The sequence below is a fragment of the Narcine bancroftii genome, chromosome 6 (assembly GCF_036971445.1).
Source record: "Narcine bancroftii isolate sNarBan1 chromosome 6, sNarBan1.hap1, whole genome shotgun sequence".
Taxonomy (NCBI): Eukaryota; Metazoa; Chordata; class Chondrichthyes; order Torpediniformes; family Narcinidae; genus Narcine; species Narcine bancroftii.
Window position 1 is genome coordinate 225,529,216 of NC_091474.1, and position 22,922 is coordinate 225,552,137.

At 40.2% G+C, this 22,922-nt stretch overlaps 1 protein-coding gene across 17 annotated transcripts in view; it reads right to left on the minus strand.

Annotated features, from left to right (window-relative positions):
* Nucleotides 1-22,922, minus strand: part of ak9 (adenylate kinase 9) — a 371,922-nt gene that overhangs the window by 162,669 nt on the left and 186,331 nt on the right. For 16 of the 17 annotated variants that reach the window (XR_011340758.1, XR_011340759.1, XM_069887555.1 and 13 more), the window contains 3 exons: nucleotides 6,660-6,762; nucleotides 2,441-2,514; nucleotides 462-659 (listed from right to left, as the gene is read on the minus strand). Coding sequence is in view for 15 of the 17 variants with exons in the window: in XM_069887555.1 (XP_069743656.1) it covers nucleotides 462-659; nucleotides 2,441-2,514; nucleotides 6,660-6,762 (375 nt within the window). In the remaining 2 variants the exon portion in view is untranslated. The remainder of the gene's footprint in view (nucleotides 1-461; nucleotides 660-2,440; nucleotides 2,515-6,659; nucleotides 6,763-22,922) is intronic. The other variant, XM_069887562.1, reaches the window with a different exon arrangement.

A 22,922-nucleotide genomic window follows, 5' to 3' on the forward strand; every position in this document is an offset into this window, starting at 1 on the left:
ATAATTCACTTGTACTTGCGATTTTCTTTTAACATGTGTAACTTTGTAGCATAACTTGTAATTCAATTAGGTCAATTAAAGAAAATTTTACGGATCCAATTTGCCCTAAATGTTCAACATTTTTAATATGATTTTATATCCACTAAACATCATGGAAAGTATATTTCCCATTAAAATGACATCACAAATCTCAAGTATTTATAAAATACAGTAAAACCCCTGGTATCTGGCATGCATGAGGATTGGTAGATGCCAGATAAGTGTATTTTCTGGTTGCTTGACACTATGCGTGGCATGGATTGGCATGCAAGGCATGCCAATTTTAGACCCATATTTTCTACCTATTTATTTTCCTCGATTTTTTTGCTGGTTGCTTGAGGGTGCCGATTGCTTGAATTCCAGATAAAGGGGTTTTACTACATGATGTTTTAACTGGAAATTTAGTCATTTTCTGGCCTGACCTGGCTCTCGTTCTGATAGTGGTTCAAATGCTATTGTTGGAGAAAGTGCCACTTCTGATTCTGCTGCTGTTGCCTGTTGTAGCTCAAATGAAGGTTTGGATTCAAGTGCACTTTCAGTTGGAGGTGGCTGATCATCTGTTTCTGCTGAGGGTTGCACTACTGATTTAAATTGGGAAGTTGTTTCAATTTCTTCAACAGCTGCAGTTGAAATGCAAGTTATTATAAACCAGGCATGATGATCTTTTGTCATTCACTTTTAAAGATATGGAAATCAACTAATACTTCGGCATCTGACGACTGATAAATAACAGAAGTGGGCAAATTAAGATGATAGGACACATTATTGCACTTTAAAAAAAAAATTAAAATGTAATATAGTCTCTAAATTTAGGAAAGTTAGTTTATAAGTAATATAATTTTATCTTTTGTCTTAACTCAACATTCAATAAATTTATATTTTACTAATCATTTTGTCTTTGCTTTTCATAGTCAACACATTACCACTGCCATGTTCACTGGGGAGTCTTAACCTATAATTGTAGTGATACAGGAGGCCATTTGGTCCATAGGATTCATGCCAAGTCCCAGGGGATTAAACCTGTTAGACCCATTTCATCTTCCTCACTTCCCTTTTTCTCTTTCACAAATCTCCAGTTACTCCACTTCGATTCCTTTTGTCATTATCCTACATTAATGAGTAATTTACTCTGGCCAATTCCACAACAGCCCATATTTGGGAAACTCAGGCAGTCATGGAGAGAATGCATAAATGACACACTGAATGTCACCAAGACCATGGTTAAATCCTGGTCCCTGGAATTCTGACACCAAGGCACTACTACTCCAATGTGCCAAGCGAAGAACAATGTAATACAATTGAAAAGCTGATGATTCGCTCAATCCAAATGTCCACTCCTCTGCTAAAAGAAGTCACAATAGAAGGACCTCTCCTGGGACTAGCGCATCAAGGCAAATGTGAAGAAGGCACACCAATACCCCTTCTTTCTGAGGAGTTTGAGGAGATATGGCATGTCTTTTAATACTGAACTCCTACAGCTATATTGTGGAAAGTATACCAAATGGATGCATCATGGCATGGTTTGGTTGGAAAATGTCTAACAGATGAAGAGCAAAACAGTGCTGTACTCTGAGTCATCTGTTCACATATCCTTGGACAGGAGATTCTGTGGCAAAGGAAGAATCCGGCTGTGAAGCCAAACCAATCAATAAGGTATTAAGTGACTAAAAATAAAAATTGTTTCTCTTGTATTTTGTGTTTATTTTTTCCCCACATAAATTCTGTAAGAGTGAAATTTTGGATAAATTTCTGCAACCTGCTCGGCAGTAACATGAGGCTCATCTGTAGTCTTTAATCAGGAGATATAAAGATAATTAAAACCCCAGATATTAAAGTCATACAGCATGGAAACTGGCCCTTCAACCTATTGAATTTGTGCCAAATATCAAATACCCATTTACCCTAATCCTTCTTCCACCAGATTCTACAATTCTGCTACACACCAGCAACAGTCTAGAACCGATCACCCCTGCGAATCTCTGGAGCACCTGGAAGTAATCCATGTAATCACAGGGAGAATGTACAAAATCCATGCAGTTAGCTTCAAGGGTCAGGATTGAACCAAGGTCACTAGAGCTATTAGGCAGTAGCTCTGCCAGCTGCGCCATTGAGCCTCTCCTGAAGTTTTCCAGCTTTTCAAGTTCATTGACTCCTACAACTGAAGAACTAAAAAAATTTCCCAATGTTTTTGAGTTAAATATTAAAATCAGAACAAAGTAGGAATTCATGCTACAAATAAAGTACAAGCTAATTTGAATTAAGTAGTTCTAAAATAACAAAGTGCTATCCATTAAACTGATATTTTCAATACTCTAGGAATCATTGTGCAAGTTAAAAAGAATAAACATTTATTTACATTTAGCACAATATAGACTTCAGTTGTTTTCATAAAGCAATATACCTTCAATTCCTTTTATTTCCATGGATTCTGATGGTTGATTTTCTGCTTCTTTTAAAACATCTTGCTCAGTTTGTCTAAGAAAACACCACATTATCAAAACATTTTCACATCTGAAGAATTCTCAGCCGACATTTCAGTTATTATATCATTTCTTAAAATGTATCCCTCTGGTTATTATATTTAAATTTTAAAATCATCATCCTTGTTTTTAAATCCTTCCTTTATTCTAATCCACACCTCTGCATCTCTGGAATGGTACACAGCCCTAAAAACCTTCATGACCATTGCATTTCCACAGTTTTTGGATTTTGTGCATTTCTGATTTTAATGGGCTGTCTATTGAAGTCTACCACTTTGACCAAGGAGCAAAGCAGCCTTTGAATTCTAGGAACCTGGGTTTGATCCTGATTTTGGATGCTATCTACGCTTAGTTTGCATTTCCTCTCTGTGACCACATGTTTTAAAACAATCAAAACAGAATATTAGATTTTACATCCATGAGATTGGAAGACAAGAAGTAGTAATTGAGTGTAGTACAGGAACAGCCTTTTTGGCCTATAATGTGATGCTTAAATTGAATTTTACTGTTTGCACATGATCCATATTCTTCAATTTCCTGCATATACAGTACATGTGTCCATCTAGACACATCTTAAACACTACTATTATATTGGCTACCTATCAACACTACTACTGGCAACCCGTTCCAGGCATTTACCACCCTCTGTGTAAAAAAAACTTGCCATGAACATCTCTTTTAAACTTTCCTCCTTTACTTCAAATACATGTTCACTAATATGCGATATTTTTAGCTGGGAAAAATATTCTGACTGTCTACCCTGTCATTTTATAAACTTCTATCAGGTCTTCCTTCCAACCCAAGTTTGTCCAAACTCTCCCCATAGCTCATACCTTCTAATACAAACAGCATCCTAATAAATCTCTTTCTAAAGCCATTACATTATTTCTGTATTGTAGTGATCAAAATGTCGCATTATACTCTAAGTGCAGACTGACCAAAATTATATACAGCTGCAATATGACTCATTTATTTTAATATTTAGTGCCCCAAAGGGAAGCAGGCCATACACTTTCATTCTTTCAATTTTGAAAGAACTTCAGGCCTGGATCCCCAGATCCCTATGCTTCTTAAGAATCCTGCCTTTAAGAGTAATTTGCCCCTACAGATACAATCCCCCTACATTTGACCTCCCAAAGGGCAACACCACACTAAACATATCTGTAATTAATCTATTGTATTCTTTGATAGCCTTCCTCACTGTCCACAACTCCACCATTTTTTGATTCATCCATATACTTACTAATGCACCTATCATTTATATATATCACGAAAAAGAGGGTCCCAACAACAGTCCCTGTAGAAGTATTCATGGGTCCCAGGCAGAAGTAAAATGCTCCCAAAACTATCCTCTGTTTTATATGGGCAAGCCAATTCTGAATCCAAACCAAGTTCAAGTTCAAGTTTATTCTCATCTGGATGCACATATACAAACAGGTGAAACAATGTTTCTCTGGACCATGGCGCGCGCGCGCACACACACACAAACACACACACACACACACACACACACACACACACACACACACACACACACACACACACACACAATACGCACTTGTCAGGCAGCACATACATACATAAAAAAATATGAATAAAATATTCTGGAATAACTTACTCAATTTCATTAATAAGAGATCAAGGTTACAGGATACCATTCATCTATCTCATAGCCTGCTGGAAGAAGTTATTTCTCAGTTTGGCAGTCCTATTTTTGATGCACTGTACCTCCTACCTGATGGTGGTAGGTCAAAGATGCTGTATGATAGGTATCCTTTTTAATTTCTTGATCAGCCGACTATGAGTGACCTTGTCAAATACCTTCCTAAGGTCCATGTTGGCAACATCCACTGCCCTCATCAACTGTCTACATCACCTTCTCAAAAATATCGATCAAATTTGTAAGACATGACCAGCCCTCACAAGGCCATGTTGACTCACCTTAATGTGACCCTACCTTTCCAAATGTGCATAAATCCCAACTATCTTCTCCAATAGCTTCTCTGACATGAGATTCATTGCTCTATAATTTACTGAATTATCCTTATTTCCCACCTTAAATAATTGAACAAGACTGGATAGTCTCTAGTTCCTCTGGAATCTCCCTTGTTGCTAGTGAGGATACGAAGATCTCGTCAAGGTCCCTGTGCACTTCTACCCAAAATTAACTTCTCCATGTACCTTCACAATGTTACTTGGAGTGACATCTGCTTCCCTGCAGGCAGATGACACCTCTTTTTTACAACTTCTCAGCCAGTGTTTCCAGTGCATTATGAGAAAAGTGTGGAGTCAGCCCTTTCTGACTGAATAAACTTTATGACATTCCATTACAGCCATACATCTTCGATAAGCTAAAGTGTCTAATACTGTTGATAGTGTAAGGCGCCTTCTTACTATGATCCTGCATAGCTTTAGCATAACTAAAATGAGTAATTTTGCACAGGTATGCTCCAAGGAGAAGGAGGTGGAGGATAATGAGAGCAAAATGAAGAATGCTAATGTGTTAGGGCATCTTGAGGTCAAGAAAGAAATGTGGTTGGGTCTTTTGAAGAGCATTAGGTGAATATCCTCAAGACATGATGGGACATACAGTATCCCGAGCTACTGAAATATCCAAGAAGAGCTTGCCGGGGCCTTGACTAAGATCTTTGTTTCCTCACTAGCTGCAAGTGGACCCCAGATGCCTGTAGTGTAGCCAGGTATTTAAAGAGGTAGCTGAAGATATTGTGGAGGTATTAGTAGTAGCCAGGTTTGTGAATGATACAAAGATAGGAGGGAGGGAAGGTAGTGATGAGGAAGAATTTAGCCTGCAGAAGAACATAGAGAGGTAATGAGATCGGGCAAGGAAAGGTGTATGATCATGCACTTTATTGGACTATTTTCTAAATGGTGAATGGCTTATTCAGAGGTGCAGAGGGACTTATGAGCCCAAAATTAACAGTCAACTTGCATGTAGAATTGGTAGAAAAGAAGACAAATGGAATGCTGGCATTCATTTTGAGAGGGAACGATCATAACAGCAGGGATCTAATGTTAAGGCTTTATAAAGCATTGATCAGACAGCATCTGGAATATTGTGAGTTTTGGGCTGCTTATCTAAAGAAGGATGTGTTGGCATTGGAGAGGTTCCAGAGGAAGTTTGCAATAATGGTCCCTGGAATGAAAGAGTTAAAATTGGAGGAGCTTTTCTTGGCTCTGAGGCTGGACTCTCTGGTTCTGAAGAACAAGTGGGGATCTCATTAAACTTATCGAATACTGAAATCCCTGGATAGATTGGATATGGAAGATGTTTCCTATGGTGGGGGAGTCTGGGACCAGAGGGCACCATTTGGAATACAAAATGCCCCTTTGGAACAGAGATAAAGAGGGATCTCTTGACCCATTGCTGTGAATCTGTGGAATTCATTGTCACAGACAGGTGTGGAGGCCAAGTCAGTGGGTATATTTAAGACAAAGGTAAGTAGGTTCCTGATTATGTAAGGAATCGAGGGTTATGGGAAGAAGAGAGGAGAATGGTGCTAAAAAGAATAGTAAATAGTGGGACAGACTCGATGAGTTAATTCCACTCCTCTATCTTATGATCTTAAGATTGTTATATAGAATGGTATTATCAATTTTGATAGAATGTGAAGATAAATAAGAAGGATGATGCCTAGACTTCTCAGAGGAGAAGGAATGAATCACCGTATAGCAAATGTTTGAAGAGAGGCATATGATGAACTGGAGAAAGTTGCAGCTGAGAAATAGAGAAGGGGGTAACCTTAAGGGTTTGGCCCAGTAGTGATCTTGCAAAAGAATGGGAAGCTATAAAGTCTGTTGGTCATGTAAATTGAGCTTTAAAAGTAAATAAATCCATGACTCCTTGAAAATAGGAGATAAGTTGGAGTGAATAAATGAGGGATTTAAGACAATGGTTTGAGTAAAGAAAGAGTGGATTATTTTTGCTTTTCACAATTGATCTTGCAATAGTTCAGTTTGGCAAAGCTTGAAAAAGTTACATGTTGTTATTTTACTTATGGTGGTGAATTTCAATGGCTGTTGAATAGGACCAAGAAGAGCAAATCAGGATAAAAGGGAAAAATAGTTTCAATGTGAACCAGAAATAAAATAACAAATATTGCTAAAAATTTATATACTCACTTTTTAAGTTTTGCCTTTGCTTCTTCCGCTTGAAATCTACGTATTATATTGAAATTAATCTCATCTTTATTTAGATTATAGAGTCTGTTAAGGAGAAATTTTCCTGATGATGTAAAGAGATACATGAAATATTAAATTACAGTAAAACCCCTGTTATCTGTAATTCAAACAACCAGCAGTCTTGAACAATGTGAAAAAAATTCACAGAAAATAAAGAGATAAAAAATACATAAGTTTAAAATTGGCGTGCCTCGCCATTAGTTCATCAATCTCGCAACATGCAATCTCAAACAACTGGAAAATTCAGTTTTAAACTAGGGTTTAAAATGCTTTAAAATGCATTATTAATTATCAAACCAATCTTTCTGGAATATTCTGATATTATGATAGAAATATATCTGAATGATTGGTGAAACCTTCCTCCAGTTTAAGATGATGGTGGGTGTAAATTATTTAATCAATATAAAGAATGAGGTTGAAACCAACTTGATCTGGCTCACTACCCATTATAAATACTCATTTCCCCCAACTCATGTCTTTCTTCACTGGATATAAATCCTGGAGTTCCCTACGCAACACTATTGCAAAGAATTTTTATCAGAAGATCTGCAGAAGTCCGAGAAGGCAGTTCATCATCATCTTCTCCAGTACTCTTAGTGATGGAAAATAAGTGTCATTTTGTTGTCAACAATAATACACCATAAAATAATTCAAATAAAAACATGACACTGAGTAATCTGTTGTGTTAACCCAATCACTTTTTACCAAGGCACATAGACAATAAAGATCATAAAGGAAGACAAAAAAAAAATTAAAGATCGATTAGAGAAGGAATAGAATTAAGCTATAGCAATGAGGAAAGTTTGGATAAGCAGGTATAGATATGATAGCTGATACGGCATTTTGGGTGAGAACTGTGATCAATATTTGGTACCATACATAATGAAAAAATACGTAGTTGAAAAGGAAAAAAAAAATGATAATTTCCCACAGTGGTCTTTTGAGTCATAATGCTAAACAGCATGGAAACATGACCTTTCACCCAACTCTTACATGCTGACCAAGTTGCTTCTCTGAGCTAGTCTCATTAAGCAGCATTTGGTGCATACTGCTCTAAATCTTCCCTTCCTGTTAGCGATATTTCTTTTATTACAATAAAGAAATTTAGGTTATTTTTAAATAACTAGATTTATTAACTAAGCAAACAACACTAAGATCAGAACACACACAGACAGGTTCTCATGTGGAGGCATCCATCTTGAATCTACCCAAGATGTAACATTGCCCAGATGCCAATGCCACACACTCCGTCTCTGACTCCTCATGGTGGTAGCATTCTATCACTACATCCCCTTTTCTTGAGATGTTTAATCTAACATGACATATTAATACAGTATTTTAATTTAAAATTTAACACAAACACAACACGAACATCTGCAGCACAAACTTTTAAGGGTGTAGTTTTTTTTCCTTTTCTAGATTCAGTCTGTCAGGTGCTTTGACAACTTGTGTAAGATAGGTGCTTGTGTCGGCTCACAGGTGCTTGTGATGGCTCTGCTGGTCCACTCCACTACTGTCTAGCATGGGTGGTGCTTTCTCTGTTGCTGTATAGGCTGAATCCTCTGTATCTGTCTATTCCTGCAGAATGTCTGGCATTTTCAGCAGGCTCCTTTGATTCCTCCTCAGTGTTTTACCCTCCTCTGTTCTGCCAGTGTAGGATCTTGGATTTACTTCCTCCAGAACTGTAGCCTTTTTGTCCCAAGTGTTGGAATCTCATGGTCTCACAGTGTCATGTTGGCCCAGTGGCCCTGAGCTTCTCACTGACATCATAGTTTGCCTTGTTCCTCCCTTGCAGATGGTTTTGTTTCCATTTGACATCTTCATCATCTCAGTTCTTGTTTGGGTCTGCAGAGTAAGGAAGTGTGGTGCGTATTCTACATCCCATCAGAAGCTCAGCGGGTGATATGCCATGGTTAAGTGGTGAAGTTCTGTAACTCAATAGAGCTAGATAAGGATCTAAACCATTGCCTAGTGCTTTCTTGAGCAACTGTTTGACTATGTGAACTCCTTTCTTTGCTTTGATGTTTGACTGGGGATGCAGAGGACTTGAAGTCACATGTCGGAAATCATACTCTTCTGCAAAGTTCTGGAATTCTCTACAACTGTAGCCTGGTCCAGATTGATTTCACATATTGGACACACAAGCAGCACACATGCTAGGAAATCTCCAGATAGTTCAATAGATAATCAATAACTAGCAAGTAATTCTTTCCATCCATGTGGAACAGATCAATCCCACCTTTCTGCCATGGTTCTGTGGTACATCAGTTATTATCATGGATTCCTTTGCCTGCTTTGTGTGATGTTTCAAAGAGGTCCCACAGCTTGAAACCATCCTGTCAAATGTCAGCATTTATCCCTGGCCAATAAACAGCAGTTCTGGCCCTCCTCTTCCATTTTTCCATTCCCAGGTATCCCTCATGCACTCTTTTCAGCATCTCTTGTTGCAGTGATTGAGGAATTACAACACTCAGCTCAGCTCTGTTGTTGTAATATGGCTGGCATTCACCTCTAAGCCATCCTTCTTGATTCTTGATGACCTTCTGTAGAAATGTGTCCTTTTCTGTTTCAGCTGTGATCTGCTTGGATTTCATGTCAAATATGCGAAGAGATTCAGCGATCAGATTCACATGGAAGTTCACATCTTTCTCTGTGGAATTTTCATTGGGTGCTTCACTCTGCATCATTGCCCTGGATAATGCATCAACTAACCCAATAAGTTTCCCTGGTGTGTACACCAATTCCAAGTCATAACATTGTAGATTCATCATCAGTCTTTGGATTCTTGGTGACATTTCTTTAATATTTTTTCTTGATTATTGCTATTAATGGCTTGTGGTCTGTCTCTGACATGAATATTGGTAGACTATACACATAACTGTGGAATTGCTTGAGTCCATAGGCCAGTCCTAGACACTTTTTCTTGATCTGTGCATATCAACATTCAGATGTTGTCATCATCCTTGATGCATATGCTATTGGCCTCCAATCTTCTCCTATAACCTAAATAGTACGGTACCTATTCCACCTTTTGAAGCATCTGTAGATATGTTTGTCTTTCTTGATGCATCAAAGAACGTCAAAAGTACTGATTCTGTAGTTAGAATGTTCTTCAGTCATCTTCATTCTTCCTTGTGGATGTCTTTCCACTTGAATTCACATTTGTAACAACTTCCTTAGGTACTTTAAAAAAATATTTTATTTTTCGTTTTCCATCAATAAACAAGGAGATAACATCACAGACTGTTAGAAAATACACAGATATCTCCCAACAATCTACATACACGTGGTGTTTCTCCCACACCCTTACGAAAAAGAAAAGAAAAAAAAAAGGCTGGGTACAGTGTTGGCACTTTTGATGAGAGACCATGGAGGCCATGGAGCCACCCTTTATGTAATTTCATTTATTAATCCATCTATTGGTAATTTTTGTTGGGATGTGGCTACAGTTGTACTCCTGTGTATGTCAGATATGGCTGCCATATTTTAATAAAGGCACTATGTCAGTTTCTAAGACTTTACATGATTTTTATTCCATGGGAATTTAGCTGTGCATCTTGGTAGTCCACCTACTGATAAGAAGAGGGGAGTCAGATTTACAAGTTATCGCTATACATTTTTTGCTATGGACAAAGAGATAAATATGAATTGAATTTGGAATTTGGTTAATTTGTAGCTTATGTCCATAAGGTTCCCAAGCAGATGGTCCCAATATTAGGTCCAGTGGAAAGGTTACTTTTGTTATTCTGGTTAGTATATTGGCCAAAACCTCCCAAAATGGGGCTACCTTTGCGCAGAATTGTGTTGCGTAAACGGATGTTCCTGGCTCCACTCCACTCCTGAAATACGTCTCCAGCACCTCCGATTTTGCCTTGTGAATCTTTTAAAGTGTGATGTAGAACTGATGCAGAAAGTTGTATTGAGCCAGTGTGTATCTACAATTGATCACTGTTGTCACACTGTCTCTACACCAATCTGACCAGCATCTCTCATCAATTGTGATGTCTAGATCTGACTCCCATTTCTCTCTTGATCTGTGCAGCCCTTGCTTGGGGCTTTCACCTTGGAGTACCGAGGACATTCTTGAAATAAATTTGGGTGTGTTTCTCTGTTGAAGGATTCTTTCAACCTCGCTAGGTGTAGGCGGGGTCATTGCAGGGCCCAAACTATCCCTTAGAAATGATCCTAACTGGAGGAAACAATGAAAGGTCCCATAAGACAAATAGTATTTACCTTTTAGCTGCTTGAAGGACATAAGCTGCCTCCCTTAGAAGCAGTCCTCAATATATCGGATCCCTTGCCGATGTCAAATCTCCAGGATTTTGTTACCCATGTTCATGAGCATCAATTTGTTGTGAGTCAGTGGTACCTTAGGTGATATCTCCACTTTCTCTCCAATACACTCATTGATCTTGTGCCAGATTTTTATTAGATGTTTCAGTATGGGGTTATCCATTTTTTCCCCTATTAATTTGGCATCACATTTGTAAATGAAATCTTTTGCCATTTCCTCCCCCATTGCATGCAATCCCATTTGCATTCAAGCAAGTGATTTCCCCCTCCTCAAAGAAGGATGCAAAGAACCTCAACTGAGTGCGAGGTAGTATTTCTTAAAATCAGATAGTCTTAAATTACACCCCTCCCCCCAACAAGCTGTAATCCCACGTTAGTTTCTATAAGGCTATCCTGGGTTCTTACCCATTCCAAATTAATATCCTTATGTTATAATTCAACGTCTTAAAGAAGGATTGTGGTAATGGAATTGGTAAAGACTGGAAGAGGTATTGGAGTCCTGGCATCACCTTCATCTTCATGAATTTAACCCTTCCCATTGAGGGGATTGGCAGATCTCTCCATCTCATTAAGTCACCTTTAATCTTCTTCCGTATAGGGAGGTAGTTAAGTTTATATAAATTTTCCAGGTTATCAATCTTGATTTCTAAGTATTTTACATCTCCTACATGCCAACAGAAATTACTGTTTCTTATATTCTTTATAGTCAAATTTATTCAGTGGCATGATCTTGCTTTTTTCTATGTTGGCTTTATAGCCCAATATTGCACCATAATTCTCCAGTGTGGTGAGCAGTTTCAGTAGAGACCCAGCCGGGTCCATCAGGTACAGCAACATTAGATTGAATTTGTACTCTAGATGGCCCACTCTGAATCCATTTATCTCTAGATCTTTCCTAATGGCCTCTGCCAATGGTTCAATTGCCAAGACGAACAGCCCTGGAGACAGAGGACAGCCCTTCCTGCTGGACTGACTGAGGGTGAATGTTGGTGATATTTGTCCATTTGTGCTAACTTTTTCCCGCAGCTTATCATACAATGTTCTTATCCAATTAATAAACGTTTGTCCCATTGCAAATTTTTCCAATACTTTAAACAAAAAAAGGTCATTCTAATCGATCAAAAGTTTTCTCTGCATTTGGAAAACTATTATACTGGGATCATGTTTTGCTTGTGCCAAATGCATAATGTTAAATAGTCTGCTCAAGTTGTTAGCAGTGTCTCTTCCTAATGAAGCCCACTTAATCTGGAAGGTACCAACCCAATCTATTGACCAGTGCCTTGGCTATTATTTTGTAATCTGTGTTTAGTGGTGAGAAATGTCTGTATGAGGATGGCTTCAAACAAGTCCCTGTTCTTTTTGGGTATTACCGTAATAATAGCAGTTGAAAAAGATTCTGGAAGAGTCAGCCTCTCCATCACATGGTTCACTATGCCCATTGAGAATGGTATCAATAGGTCTTTTAATTTCTTATGGAACTCAGGGGGGAAGCTGTTCTCTCCCAGAAACTTGTTTGCTTGTAATGTTCCCAGGGCCCATTTGATTTATTCTCTGGAAAAAGGAGCATCTAATTCCATCTGGTCCTTCTGGGCCAATCTCAGCAACTCAATCCCCACCAAGAACTCATCAATTTTATCTAAGTTTCCTGGAGCCTCGGATTCATACAATTTCCCATAAAAACTTTTAAAGGTGTCATTTATTTCTTTTGTATTATATGTTACTGAGTCCAGCCCTGATTGAACCACATTGATTATCCTTGAAGTTTCTTTTGCTCTCAGTTGCCATGCCAAAATCTTATGTTTTTTCACTTAGTTCATAATATCTTTGCTTGGATCGCAAGAGCGTTTTTTACTCCATATGTTTGCAGAGTGTTGTATTTAGTTTTTTGTTTTCCAATTCCTGATATTTCTCATTTGATCCTTGGTTTTGGTATTCTTTTTCCAATTTTGTGATCTCCTGTTCCACTGTTTCTACTTCAGTCAGATTTTTAAAAATTCTTTTGGTATAGAAATTATTCACCCCCTTAGATAGGCCTAGATTAGAAAGTTATTATTAGTTGAAGGATAATTTGTTTCACAAAACATAGCAATTTGATCCCTTATAAAGGTACAGAAATCTGAGTTTTTCAACAGTGTACTATTAAGGCGCCATCTAGAGGCATTTGCCTGATTTTCAGGCATTGTTATTTGCAAGGTGAATGATCTGATAATAGCCTTGCTAAATATTCTGATTCAAGCACTCTGCCTTCCAACTGCGCTTAAAAAAAATAATTAATTCTGATGTGAGAGTCATGGGACTTTGAATAAAAGGAGTAGTCCCTCACCTGCAGGTTCCTCTGCCTCAATATGTCTATCAAATTTGAATCTTTCATAAAGGCCAGAGTGCTTTTCACTGCCTTGGTCCACGCTCATGTTTTTGTTATATTATCTAGAACAAGGTCCAGACAGAAATTTAGATCTCCTTCAATTAGTATATTCTGTTTTCCCTCTGCAGCCTTTAAAAAAGCATTTTGTATAAACTGTACATAGTCAGAGTTTGGTGCATAGAGATTCGGCAGTGTCCATGGTTCCAAATGCAATTGGCAGTGTAGCATTACAAATCTCCCAGTCAGGACTGTAACCCTGCCACTCACCACAACCAGAATCATTTTGTGTATTAAAATAGCTACTCACCCCAGCCTTAGAGTTAAAGAAGGAAGAAAATATCTGCCCCACCAAGGCTCTTTTGAGTTTATCATGCTCTTGTTTCATTAAGTGAGTTTCTTGTAAAAATATTATATCTTCTCTCAATTTTTTAAGGTGAGCCTGGACCCTCTTCCTCTTTATGGTGCTGTTTAAGCCATTCACATTGATACTAATACATTTGACAGTCTTATTCATTTGTATTTTTATGTCTTATCTTTTCACCTCCACAGCACTCCTATTTGTCTTGATAGCACCCTCTTCATGCCTCTCCATCATTCATGCTCTCTCCATGTCGACGTACACACCAACCACGAAGAGAAAGAAGAAAGTGAAAGTAAAAATGAAACCCCTGCCCAACCTCCCCAAACTTGGATAAAATAAAATAAACCTTAAAAACTCCAATACATCAAGGATAGCAAGCAAAACATTCAAAATATCCCTATCCTCTGATTTGGCACACCTTGTCTCTGCACATGCATCATCTTCCTTCCTATTTTGAATCTCATGTGCCATCTTCTCCCTTTCCCAATTGCTCTGCAGCCTTGCATATCCCTTTCTGCCTCGAGCTCCCATTATTTTTTCCAATTTATACATTTTTTAAAAACAAGAAAAAAGTATGTAACCCTCCACTCCCTCTAGTAATTATAAAACTCCATCAAAACCCCAGCAACTATGTACAACAGCAACATCAATAGTCTTATTTGTTTCACAAAATCACTGATTGTAAAATCCATAATCTCCCCACTTTGTTCAGCAGCTTCTCAGGCATTCCGTTCATAGGTTCTTTCAAGGGTTCAGTTCATATCTATATTCTTGTGGGTAATTCTCGGGCACATAACATGGCTTCCCATGGCTCCTTAAAGTGTTTTCTCTCTTCGGGGATCCAATGTTCAAAGAACTCCAGATAGTCCTTCCCTTCCTCCCCCTCTTTCAGCCCAATAGTCTAATATTATTGTGCTGATTGTAGTTTTCTAAATATTCCAACTTATCTATCAGTTGCTTTTTTTCAATGACCCATATGTCGGCTGTATTTTCTAGTTTTTCCTGTCTTGCTTTCCAGGACCCCAACACGATTTGTCAAAGCTCCAATCGAAAGCCGGTATCTACTATGGTCTTCAGGTAAATTGGAGGTAAGGCGGGAAAACAGGGTTTATATCCGGACGGTTGGGGGTGGAGCCAAGAGGAGGGGCCAGTCATCTAATCTACCCATAGGCAGTGAATTTCAGTTCACTGCATTCATCCCTTCCTTCAGAAGAGAACCTGCAGGTGAAAAAAGAGACCACGTTCAGCAATACAAGATTTTTACAATCATTGACAAGTTGAGTCTGTCTGAGGGCCTGGTTATTCTGGTCAAGCACTTTAGAACTAGTAGACTCTGCTCTTTCAGAACCTTCTGTGCCTCCTGTGGGTATTGGATGCTGGGAGTCAAAGGGGGACTTGGGGGTTCAGGGTCCGATGGTTGCATGGTCGGAACCATGTCATTCAGAACCCTGCATGGGGTATTAGAGGTTCCAGGCTTATTGTGGGGATTAGGACCTCAGTTCCTGAAGGTGCCATGTCTCTGATTGAGACAGTATTCTCTCTGCCATCTGGGTATGTCACATAGGCATATATTGAGTTTATGTGCAGTAGGTGCACTCTCTTGACCAGAGGATCGTTTTCCTTCTCCTCACATGCATTTTCAGCGGGGCTGGTCCTGGTGTCATTAGCCATGCTGGAAGACTGATTCCCGACTTGGATTGCCTTGGGAATGCAAACATTAGTTCATGAAGAGTCACATTGTCACAGTGCAGAGAAATGATCTTATGGAGTGGAATGCGGTGGGCAGAACCTCCTGCCAGCATGAGTCTGGAAGGCCTTTAGACCGGAAAGCTAATTTCACAGCTTTCCAAATCATTGCATTCTCTTTTCCATCTTGTCCGTTCCCCTGGGGGTTGTAGCTGGTCGTGCTGCTTGAGGCGATGTCTCTTACAAGCAGGTATCGGAGTAGCTCTTTACTCATAAATGATAAACCCCGGTTGCTATGAATATAGCTGGGATATCCGATCATGGTGAAAATGGAGTGCAGAGCTCTGATGACTGTGGTAGTGATGGTGTCTGGGCAGGGGATGGCGAACAGTAAACATGTACTCATCAATAATGTTAAGAAATTACATGTTTCCATTGGTAGAAGGAAGGAGACCCTTGAAATCGATGCTGAGTCATTCAAAGGGGAGGGAAGCTTTTATCAGGTGTGCTTTGTCAGGGCGGTAGAAGTGCTGACCTGGCTTGACCCAGTCATTTCTGATGCCTTTGATACAGAAGGGTAGGTTGCGTGCCTTGACGAAGTGAGTCATATGGGTGTAGCCCAGATAGAAAAGCTCATCGTGAATTGACCACAACGGACTGGTGTGTGCAGCACCACAGATTCCTCAGGATAGGGCATCTGGAGGCTCACTGAGTGACCCTGGTCTATACACTATCTCATAGTTATGGGTGGAGTGTTCGATCCTTCACCTTGCAATCTTGTCATTCTTTATTTTACCCCTTTTTGTGTTATTGAACATAAATGCTACAGATTGCTGCTCAGTGAGCAGAGTGAATTTCCTGCTAGCCAGGTTGTGCCTCCAGTGCCTGATGGCCTCTACAATGGTTTGAGCCTCTATCTCCACTGAAGGGTTTTGGAGCTTGTGGCCTAGTGCGGGAAAAGAAAGCTACCGGCCTGCCCGCCTGGTTAAGGGTTATGGCCAGGGCTATGTCGGAGGCATCACTCTCCACCTGGAATGGTGTGTTTTTGTACACTGCATGCATGGTGGCCTTAGCGATATAGCTCCTGGCGTAGCTAAAAAGCACCTGGGCTTCAGCTGATAATGGAAAGGAGGTGGATTTTAAAAGGGGACGGACCTTGTCAGTGTAATGAGGTTCCCACTGGGTGTAGTATGAGAAGACACCCAGGCACCTCCTTAAAGCTTTCATGGTCCTTGGGATTAGGAGGTCTAAGAGGGGGGTGCATATGCTCGAGGTCTGGGCCAATGACGCCATTTTCCACCACATAGCCCAGGATAGTTAGACGTTTATTCAGGAACACACACTTACTGACAATGTCCGTAAGGTTCAGGGATTTGGCTGTGTGGATAAACTTCTGAAGATTGGCGTCGTGGTCTTCCAGATTGTGTCCGTAAATGGTGACTTTGTCGAGATACGAGAAGGTAGCTCTTAACTCGTACTTAACTACCATTTCATACATCTGCCTCTGGAAGACCGAGACCCAGTTTGTAATACTAAAAGGGACTCTCAGAAACTGGTAAAGCCGTCCATCTGCCTCGAATGCTTGCAGGGACGGTCCTTGGAATGGATCGGTAGCCGGTGATATGCAGCTTTCAGGTCAATGGTTGAATAGACTCGGTATTGTGCAATTTCATTCACCATGTCCAAGATTCGGGGGAGGGTGTATGCATCCAGGAATGTGAAGCCTGGGCTTTTCTCCCCCTCACATGACTACCACCTGGGCTCTCCATAGGCTTTTGCTAGGTTCAATTATTTTTTTCTTTAAGGAGCCGCTGTGTTTTGGCTCTAATAAATTCTCAGTCCTCTTCACTGTATTGCCTGCCCTTTGTCGCTAAAGGCTTAAAGTTGGGGGTTAGATTCTGAAATGGGTAGGTGGGGTGGGGGGAGTTTCGATATTCAGTGTGGAGAGACCACATGTAGTGTCTGGCTTTTGGGACCTCTGTTCCACACCGTGATTGGGGGAAGTGGGCCTGAGTACTCCATGGTCATACTTTTAAAGTAACACAGGAAGTCTAGGCCTAGCAACATAGAAGCACACAAATCCTCCAATATATATTCAATTGAAAATTACAAAATTACCCCCCTTTTAGAGTTAAGTGTTCTGTACAATACCCTGAATGGTCACCGAATACGATCGCGACACTATATAAATACAGTAGACAATTGGGTAAACCTTTAAGTTCTACTGCTGAGCAGCCACCGAGTTTATAAAGCTCTCAGTTGAGCCAACAATAATTAAACAATTTGTCAGATGTCCATTTACCCTTATATCCATTGTCGAGTTGTTCAGCTAGTGGGGTTTTGCCTGGTCGAGGACAACTGATGCCAGTGCTTCGGAGGCTGCATTGCTTTTCCTGTTGACATCGACTTGATCTGAGGGCTAGGATGATGGCATCAACTACGAGGAGTGGCAAAATGGCCACCATTGCTTCACTTCCTGTTTTCCTCAAGGCTTCGCTTCCGGTAGCGGTTTCTGCCATGAGGCACAGCAAGATGGAGGCGGTGAGCAGCATGGAGAGGTTGTTAGAGATGTCATATGCTCCCAGTTGGGCCTGTTCAGATAATTTTGCCAGATCGAGTGTACTGGCAAGGTTCTTCTTCCCCAACTCTAGCAGTCGCTGCCTCACATACCTCCATCTCACTCCAGCCATGAAAGTATCCAGGACTTGCTCTTCTTTTCTTACCCAGGCTGAGACTGCTTTGTAGTGGCACTTTCTCATTAGTGTCCATAGTTCCAGAACGTAGTCGTCCAGCGATTCACCTGGTCGTTGCCGATGTTGAGAGAGTCAGTGTCTGGCCAGCATGTCGTTCTGAGGCCTCATGTAGTGGGCCTTCAGGCCTTTGATGGCCGTCTCATACGTCACGCAGTCCCTGATAACTGTGTATCCCTTTGGACTGACTTAGGAGAGGAGGGCCGATCTCTGGAGACTGTCGGAGTGGAAGGCTTCTTGGGTGGCCATTAGATAAGACTGGAAGCACTGCAACCAGTAGGTGAATTCTTCTGCGACCTCTGGGGACAGAGGGTCGACCTGGAGCATGCCTGGCTTCAAAATGGCTTCCATCCCATTTCCAAAAGTAAGCTGATAAAATTGTAATGTGATTGATAGTCCTTGGAGACTTGTGAGGAGCACAAACATGCTCTTATAGCTTACAATTAACAGCCGGTATCTACTATGGTCTTCAGGTAAATTTGAGGTAAGACAGGAAAACAGGGTTTATATCGGGACCATTGGGGGTGGAGCCAAGAGGAGGAGTCGGTTGTCTAATCTACCCATAAACAGTGAATTCCAGTTCACTGCAGGAATATTTGTTCCATTTGTATGCAATGACACAATCCACTTAGCCTGTTCAACATTGTTCACTTTGGGCACTACCATGCCCACGAAAAGTGCATCACTGAGAGCAGATAAAAGACTTTTATTTCTGTCTTGTTTCCCTTGGAACAACATTGCTCTGCACAGTGATTCTGCTCTTTGCACTTATTACAAATTTTTCCATAAGTTGGGCATTGTTTGGGTGCATGTTTACATTTGAATGTCTCTATCTTTTTGTTGTTTCATGTATCTCATATTTTGTTTGTGTGTGTGTGTGTGTGTGTGTGTGTGCAGACACCGTGGCGGTGACTATGCCTTCATTTTCACTGGCTTTTACACTATCACCAAACTTTTTTTTGCATGCTGCAGAGCTAATTCACTGGCGTGGGATATCTTCACAGCTCCTTCTTAGGTAAGCTCTGACTCTCGTAGCACCCTCTCTCTCACTTTATTATCATTAATTACAAACACAATTTGATCACGGATTATTGAATCTTGCAGTGATCCAAAATTGCATATTCTTGCTTTTAATTTTAAATCTGTTAAAAAAGTATCAAAGCTCTCTCCCTGCAGCTGCATGTGTGAGCAAAACACATAACTCTTGAAGGTTTCATTTTTCTTTGGTGTACAGTATTCACTAAATATCTTGATAAGCTTGTTAAATTTGCTCCTTGGCAAAAACAAATGTGTTGAAAACCTCTAGAGCTTTAGATCTCATCACTCTAAGTAGCATTGCAATCTTCCATGTATTCGGTTCACTATTGATTCCAATTCCTAGCAGGTAGAGTATAAATATTTGTTTAAACCACCTCCACTTGTGGGCAACATTTCTAGCTCTTTTTACAGCATCAGGAGTTTTTAAACTCTCTATATTTTCTCTGCTGGTATTGACTGTTACTCACTATGCACACTGTAGTGTTTCCTTCACTCCTGTGCACAGCATCACATTCCTGTTGTTTCTTCCACTCCTGGCTGTTTCTTCCACTCTTGGTACCATATGATGTTTCTTTTATTACAATAAAGAAATGGGTTCCTTTTAAACACTAGATTTATTAACTAAAGCAAACAAAACACACACAGGTAGGTCCTCATGTGGAGGCATCCATCTTGAATCTATCCAAGATGCAACATTTCCCAGATGCCACACACTCCATCTCTGACTCCTCCTGTGGTAGCACTCTATCACTACACTGTTCAAATGTCATTATGAGACTAGCCTCTATAGCTTCCCCTAGCAACTCTTTTCTTGTACATAGCATCCTCTGTGAAAAAGTTGCGTTTCATATTGGTTTTAAATGCTTTCTCCTCTCACCTTATCCATGCTGAATTGAATTGAATTTTTTTATTGGGATGTGCTCAAAGATACTGTGAAAATTCTTGTTTTGCATCCTATTCTGAGAAGTAAACTCATTCCCGTGCAGCAGTTAATTAAATAATGAAACAGAACAAAGTGCAGGATCAAGAGAAATGTACAGTTAAACAGTGCAGGGGCATTTTTACCAATGAGAGGTTCATTCAAGAGTCTGATTTAACACTGAAAGTGTCCTTGAATCTGTTTTCAAGCTCATGAATATTTTGTGGGGGGGGGGGTGAAATGGGAGAAAGAGAGCATGACTGTGGTAGTTTTGCTGTGAAACACAAAATGCTCTGCAGACGCTCTGATTGTAGTAAAAACACAGAAATACTGGAGGAATTCAGCAGGTCTCACAGCATGTTACTGACATTTCAGGCCTGAGCCCTTCTTCAAGGTATGGAAAAACCAGACAGTGGTATGATAAGTCCTATAATACAATAACAGCTTTCCCACTTCTTTGGTACATTTTCTTGGTTGTAAAATCACTGTGGTTGACTAGAATAGGCTGTTGGTGACATTCACTCCTGGGATCATAAAGCTCTCTATCATCACCACTTTAACACTGTTGATACAGATGGGGGTGTGTTCCACCCTGTTCCTGAACTTGATATGCAATTCCTTTGTTTTGTTTACAATGAAGGAGTGGTTGTTGCCCTAACACCAAGCTACTAGACTCCTATTTTCCATCTTGTCATTGTTTGATATTTGACCTACTAGGGTGGTATCATCAGTAAACTTGTAAAAGGAGTTGGAATGATATTTGGCCACATTGTCATGAATGTAGGGAGAATAGTACAGGGATGAGTACAAAGCCTGTAGGGCACTGGTGTTAAGGATATCCTTTATTGCCATGTAATAGTATGGAACACGTAATGTTACACGAAATTGCCTTCTACCTGTCATAAGGAGATCAAGAATTACCATTAGTGTCACCTGTAATTGATAAAATGTTTGAGAGAATAAGAAGCAAAAGAGAGTTACCGACTGTCCAAAGAGTCACCTCCAGCACTACCGCAGCCTCTACAGCTGCACAGACTCCATCATCAACCAGCTCCAGATCCAAACCTTCGACACGATCAGGAAGCCTTCAGCACCTAATGCCCTTTGGGATCCCTTCTTGCCCTCAGTATCCTCTCAAATCCCAATTCCGATACCTGGTTCCCATGGGCCCATCTCCAGCAGCTCTGAACCACGTCACCCACAGCCTGTGTAGGTCCCTCAGCCGCTGTGCTCCTAACTGGTCAGCTGCCTTGATCACCTTCCTGGAAGGTCATCTCCTCTGCTTTTCCTTCTCAACTGGGGATGTTCTCCCCATTTCTGGTGCCCTGTGGTGGTCTGCTTCTTCCTGGAATCTTGTAACCCTTCATGGCTGCTGCCAAACATAGACCGATGGTTGCAGGATTTTAATTTAAAAATGCCATCGGCTCCTCTAACAGGCCATTTTGTGCCTCTACAGAGTCATCAGCATGAGGACCAGGTGGCTGACCTCATCGGATCAATGCTGTGTTTCTGCTCTCTGCTCTTCCAGGACCATGCCAGCGCCAGTGCTGCCACTACCGCAGCTCTAGCAGTGTTGCATTTTTAAAAAAAATGTGTTGTCACTAATCCACACTGCACATCTGAATGTCGAGGATCTAGTTGCAGAGGTGGGTGCTGAGACCAAGGTCTTGAAGTTTGTAGCTGAGTTTAGGTCTATGGTCTTAAAGGCTGAATTATGGTCTATAAATACATCTGCGATATTATCCAGGTGTCCCATGGCTGAGAGCAAAGCCAAAGCGATGCCATCTTTCGTGGACATGTTATAGCAGTAGGCGAATAATACAGTAATGGATTAGGCAGTCTGGTAGGCTGGAGATGATGTGGGTCACAGCTAGTTTTTTGAAGCATTTCCTGATGCCTTCCATCATCCAAGGGAAAATACTATGACTATTTATCTTATCAATGAAGAAAGAGGGACAGTTCTGTGCAAAATTAATGATAATAGATAATCATGAATTGATTGAGAACCAATGGATGGTCTGTGCAGTCTATATGTAACAATATGATGAACATATTCTGGAAGCAGAAAGATAAATACAAAGGTGCTGGTCATAAGCTACAGTTGACAGGCATCAGGTGCAACATTTGAAAACTTTAACCACAAATGGTGTAAAGATTAACAGAAATAGTTGAAAAAGGAGTGCTGCATTTGAAATGGACTGTGTGGTCATACAGATTGATGTAGTAGACTAGCAAAATAATTTCAATTTTTAGGTTCCCTTGAATATGAAATTAACTAAATGACTTAAAAGTGGAAAGAAGGCCAAACAAATTACATGTATACAGAAAAAGAAAAATACCATGATCACAAGAGCAACATTAACAACTCAGATGGGGGAGGGCATCACAGGGGATCCATTTAAGTACCTCAGTGCAAAAGCCAAACTGAATCAGGCAGCAGCATCACTGAGCTCCCCAGCAGTTTGTTTTTTTGCTCCAGTTTACAGCATTTGCGTATCTAGCATCTCATTTCCATCTCCATCCAAACATTTTGTCAATTACAAGGTATTTTTTTGTCACGCCAATATAACACATTTACAGATGAAAATTTAGAGCAAAACCATCAAAGTTATTCTGTATAGAAGGCATGATATGTCCACTACCTTTGTTCTTAATTGAAAGAACAAGTATCCCAGAAACATCAAATGCAGGTGAAGAGGAGAAGTGAAAAAACAATGAATGATGGAAGATGATTAGGAGCATAGAATTACACCTCTAGGTTAGATTTTATCAAATGAGAATTCTAATAGCC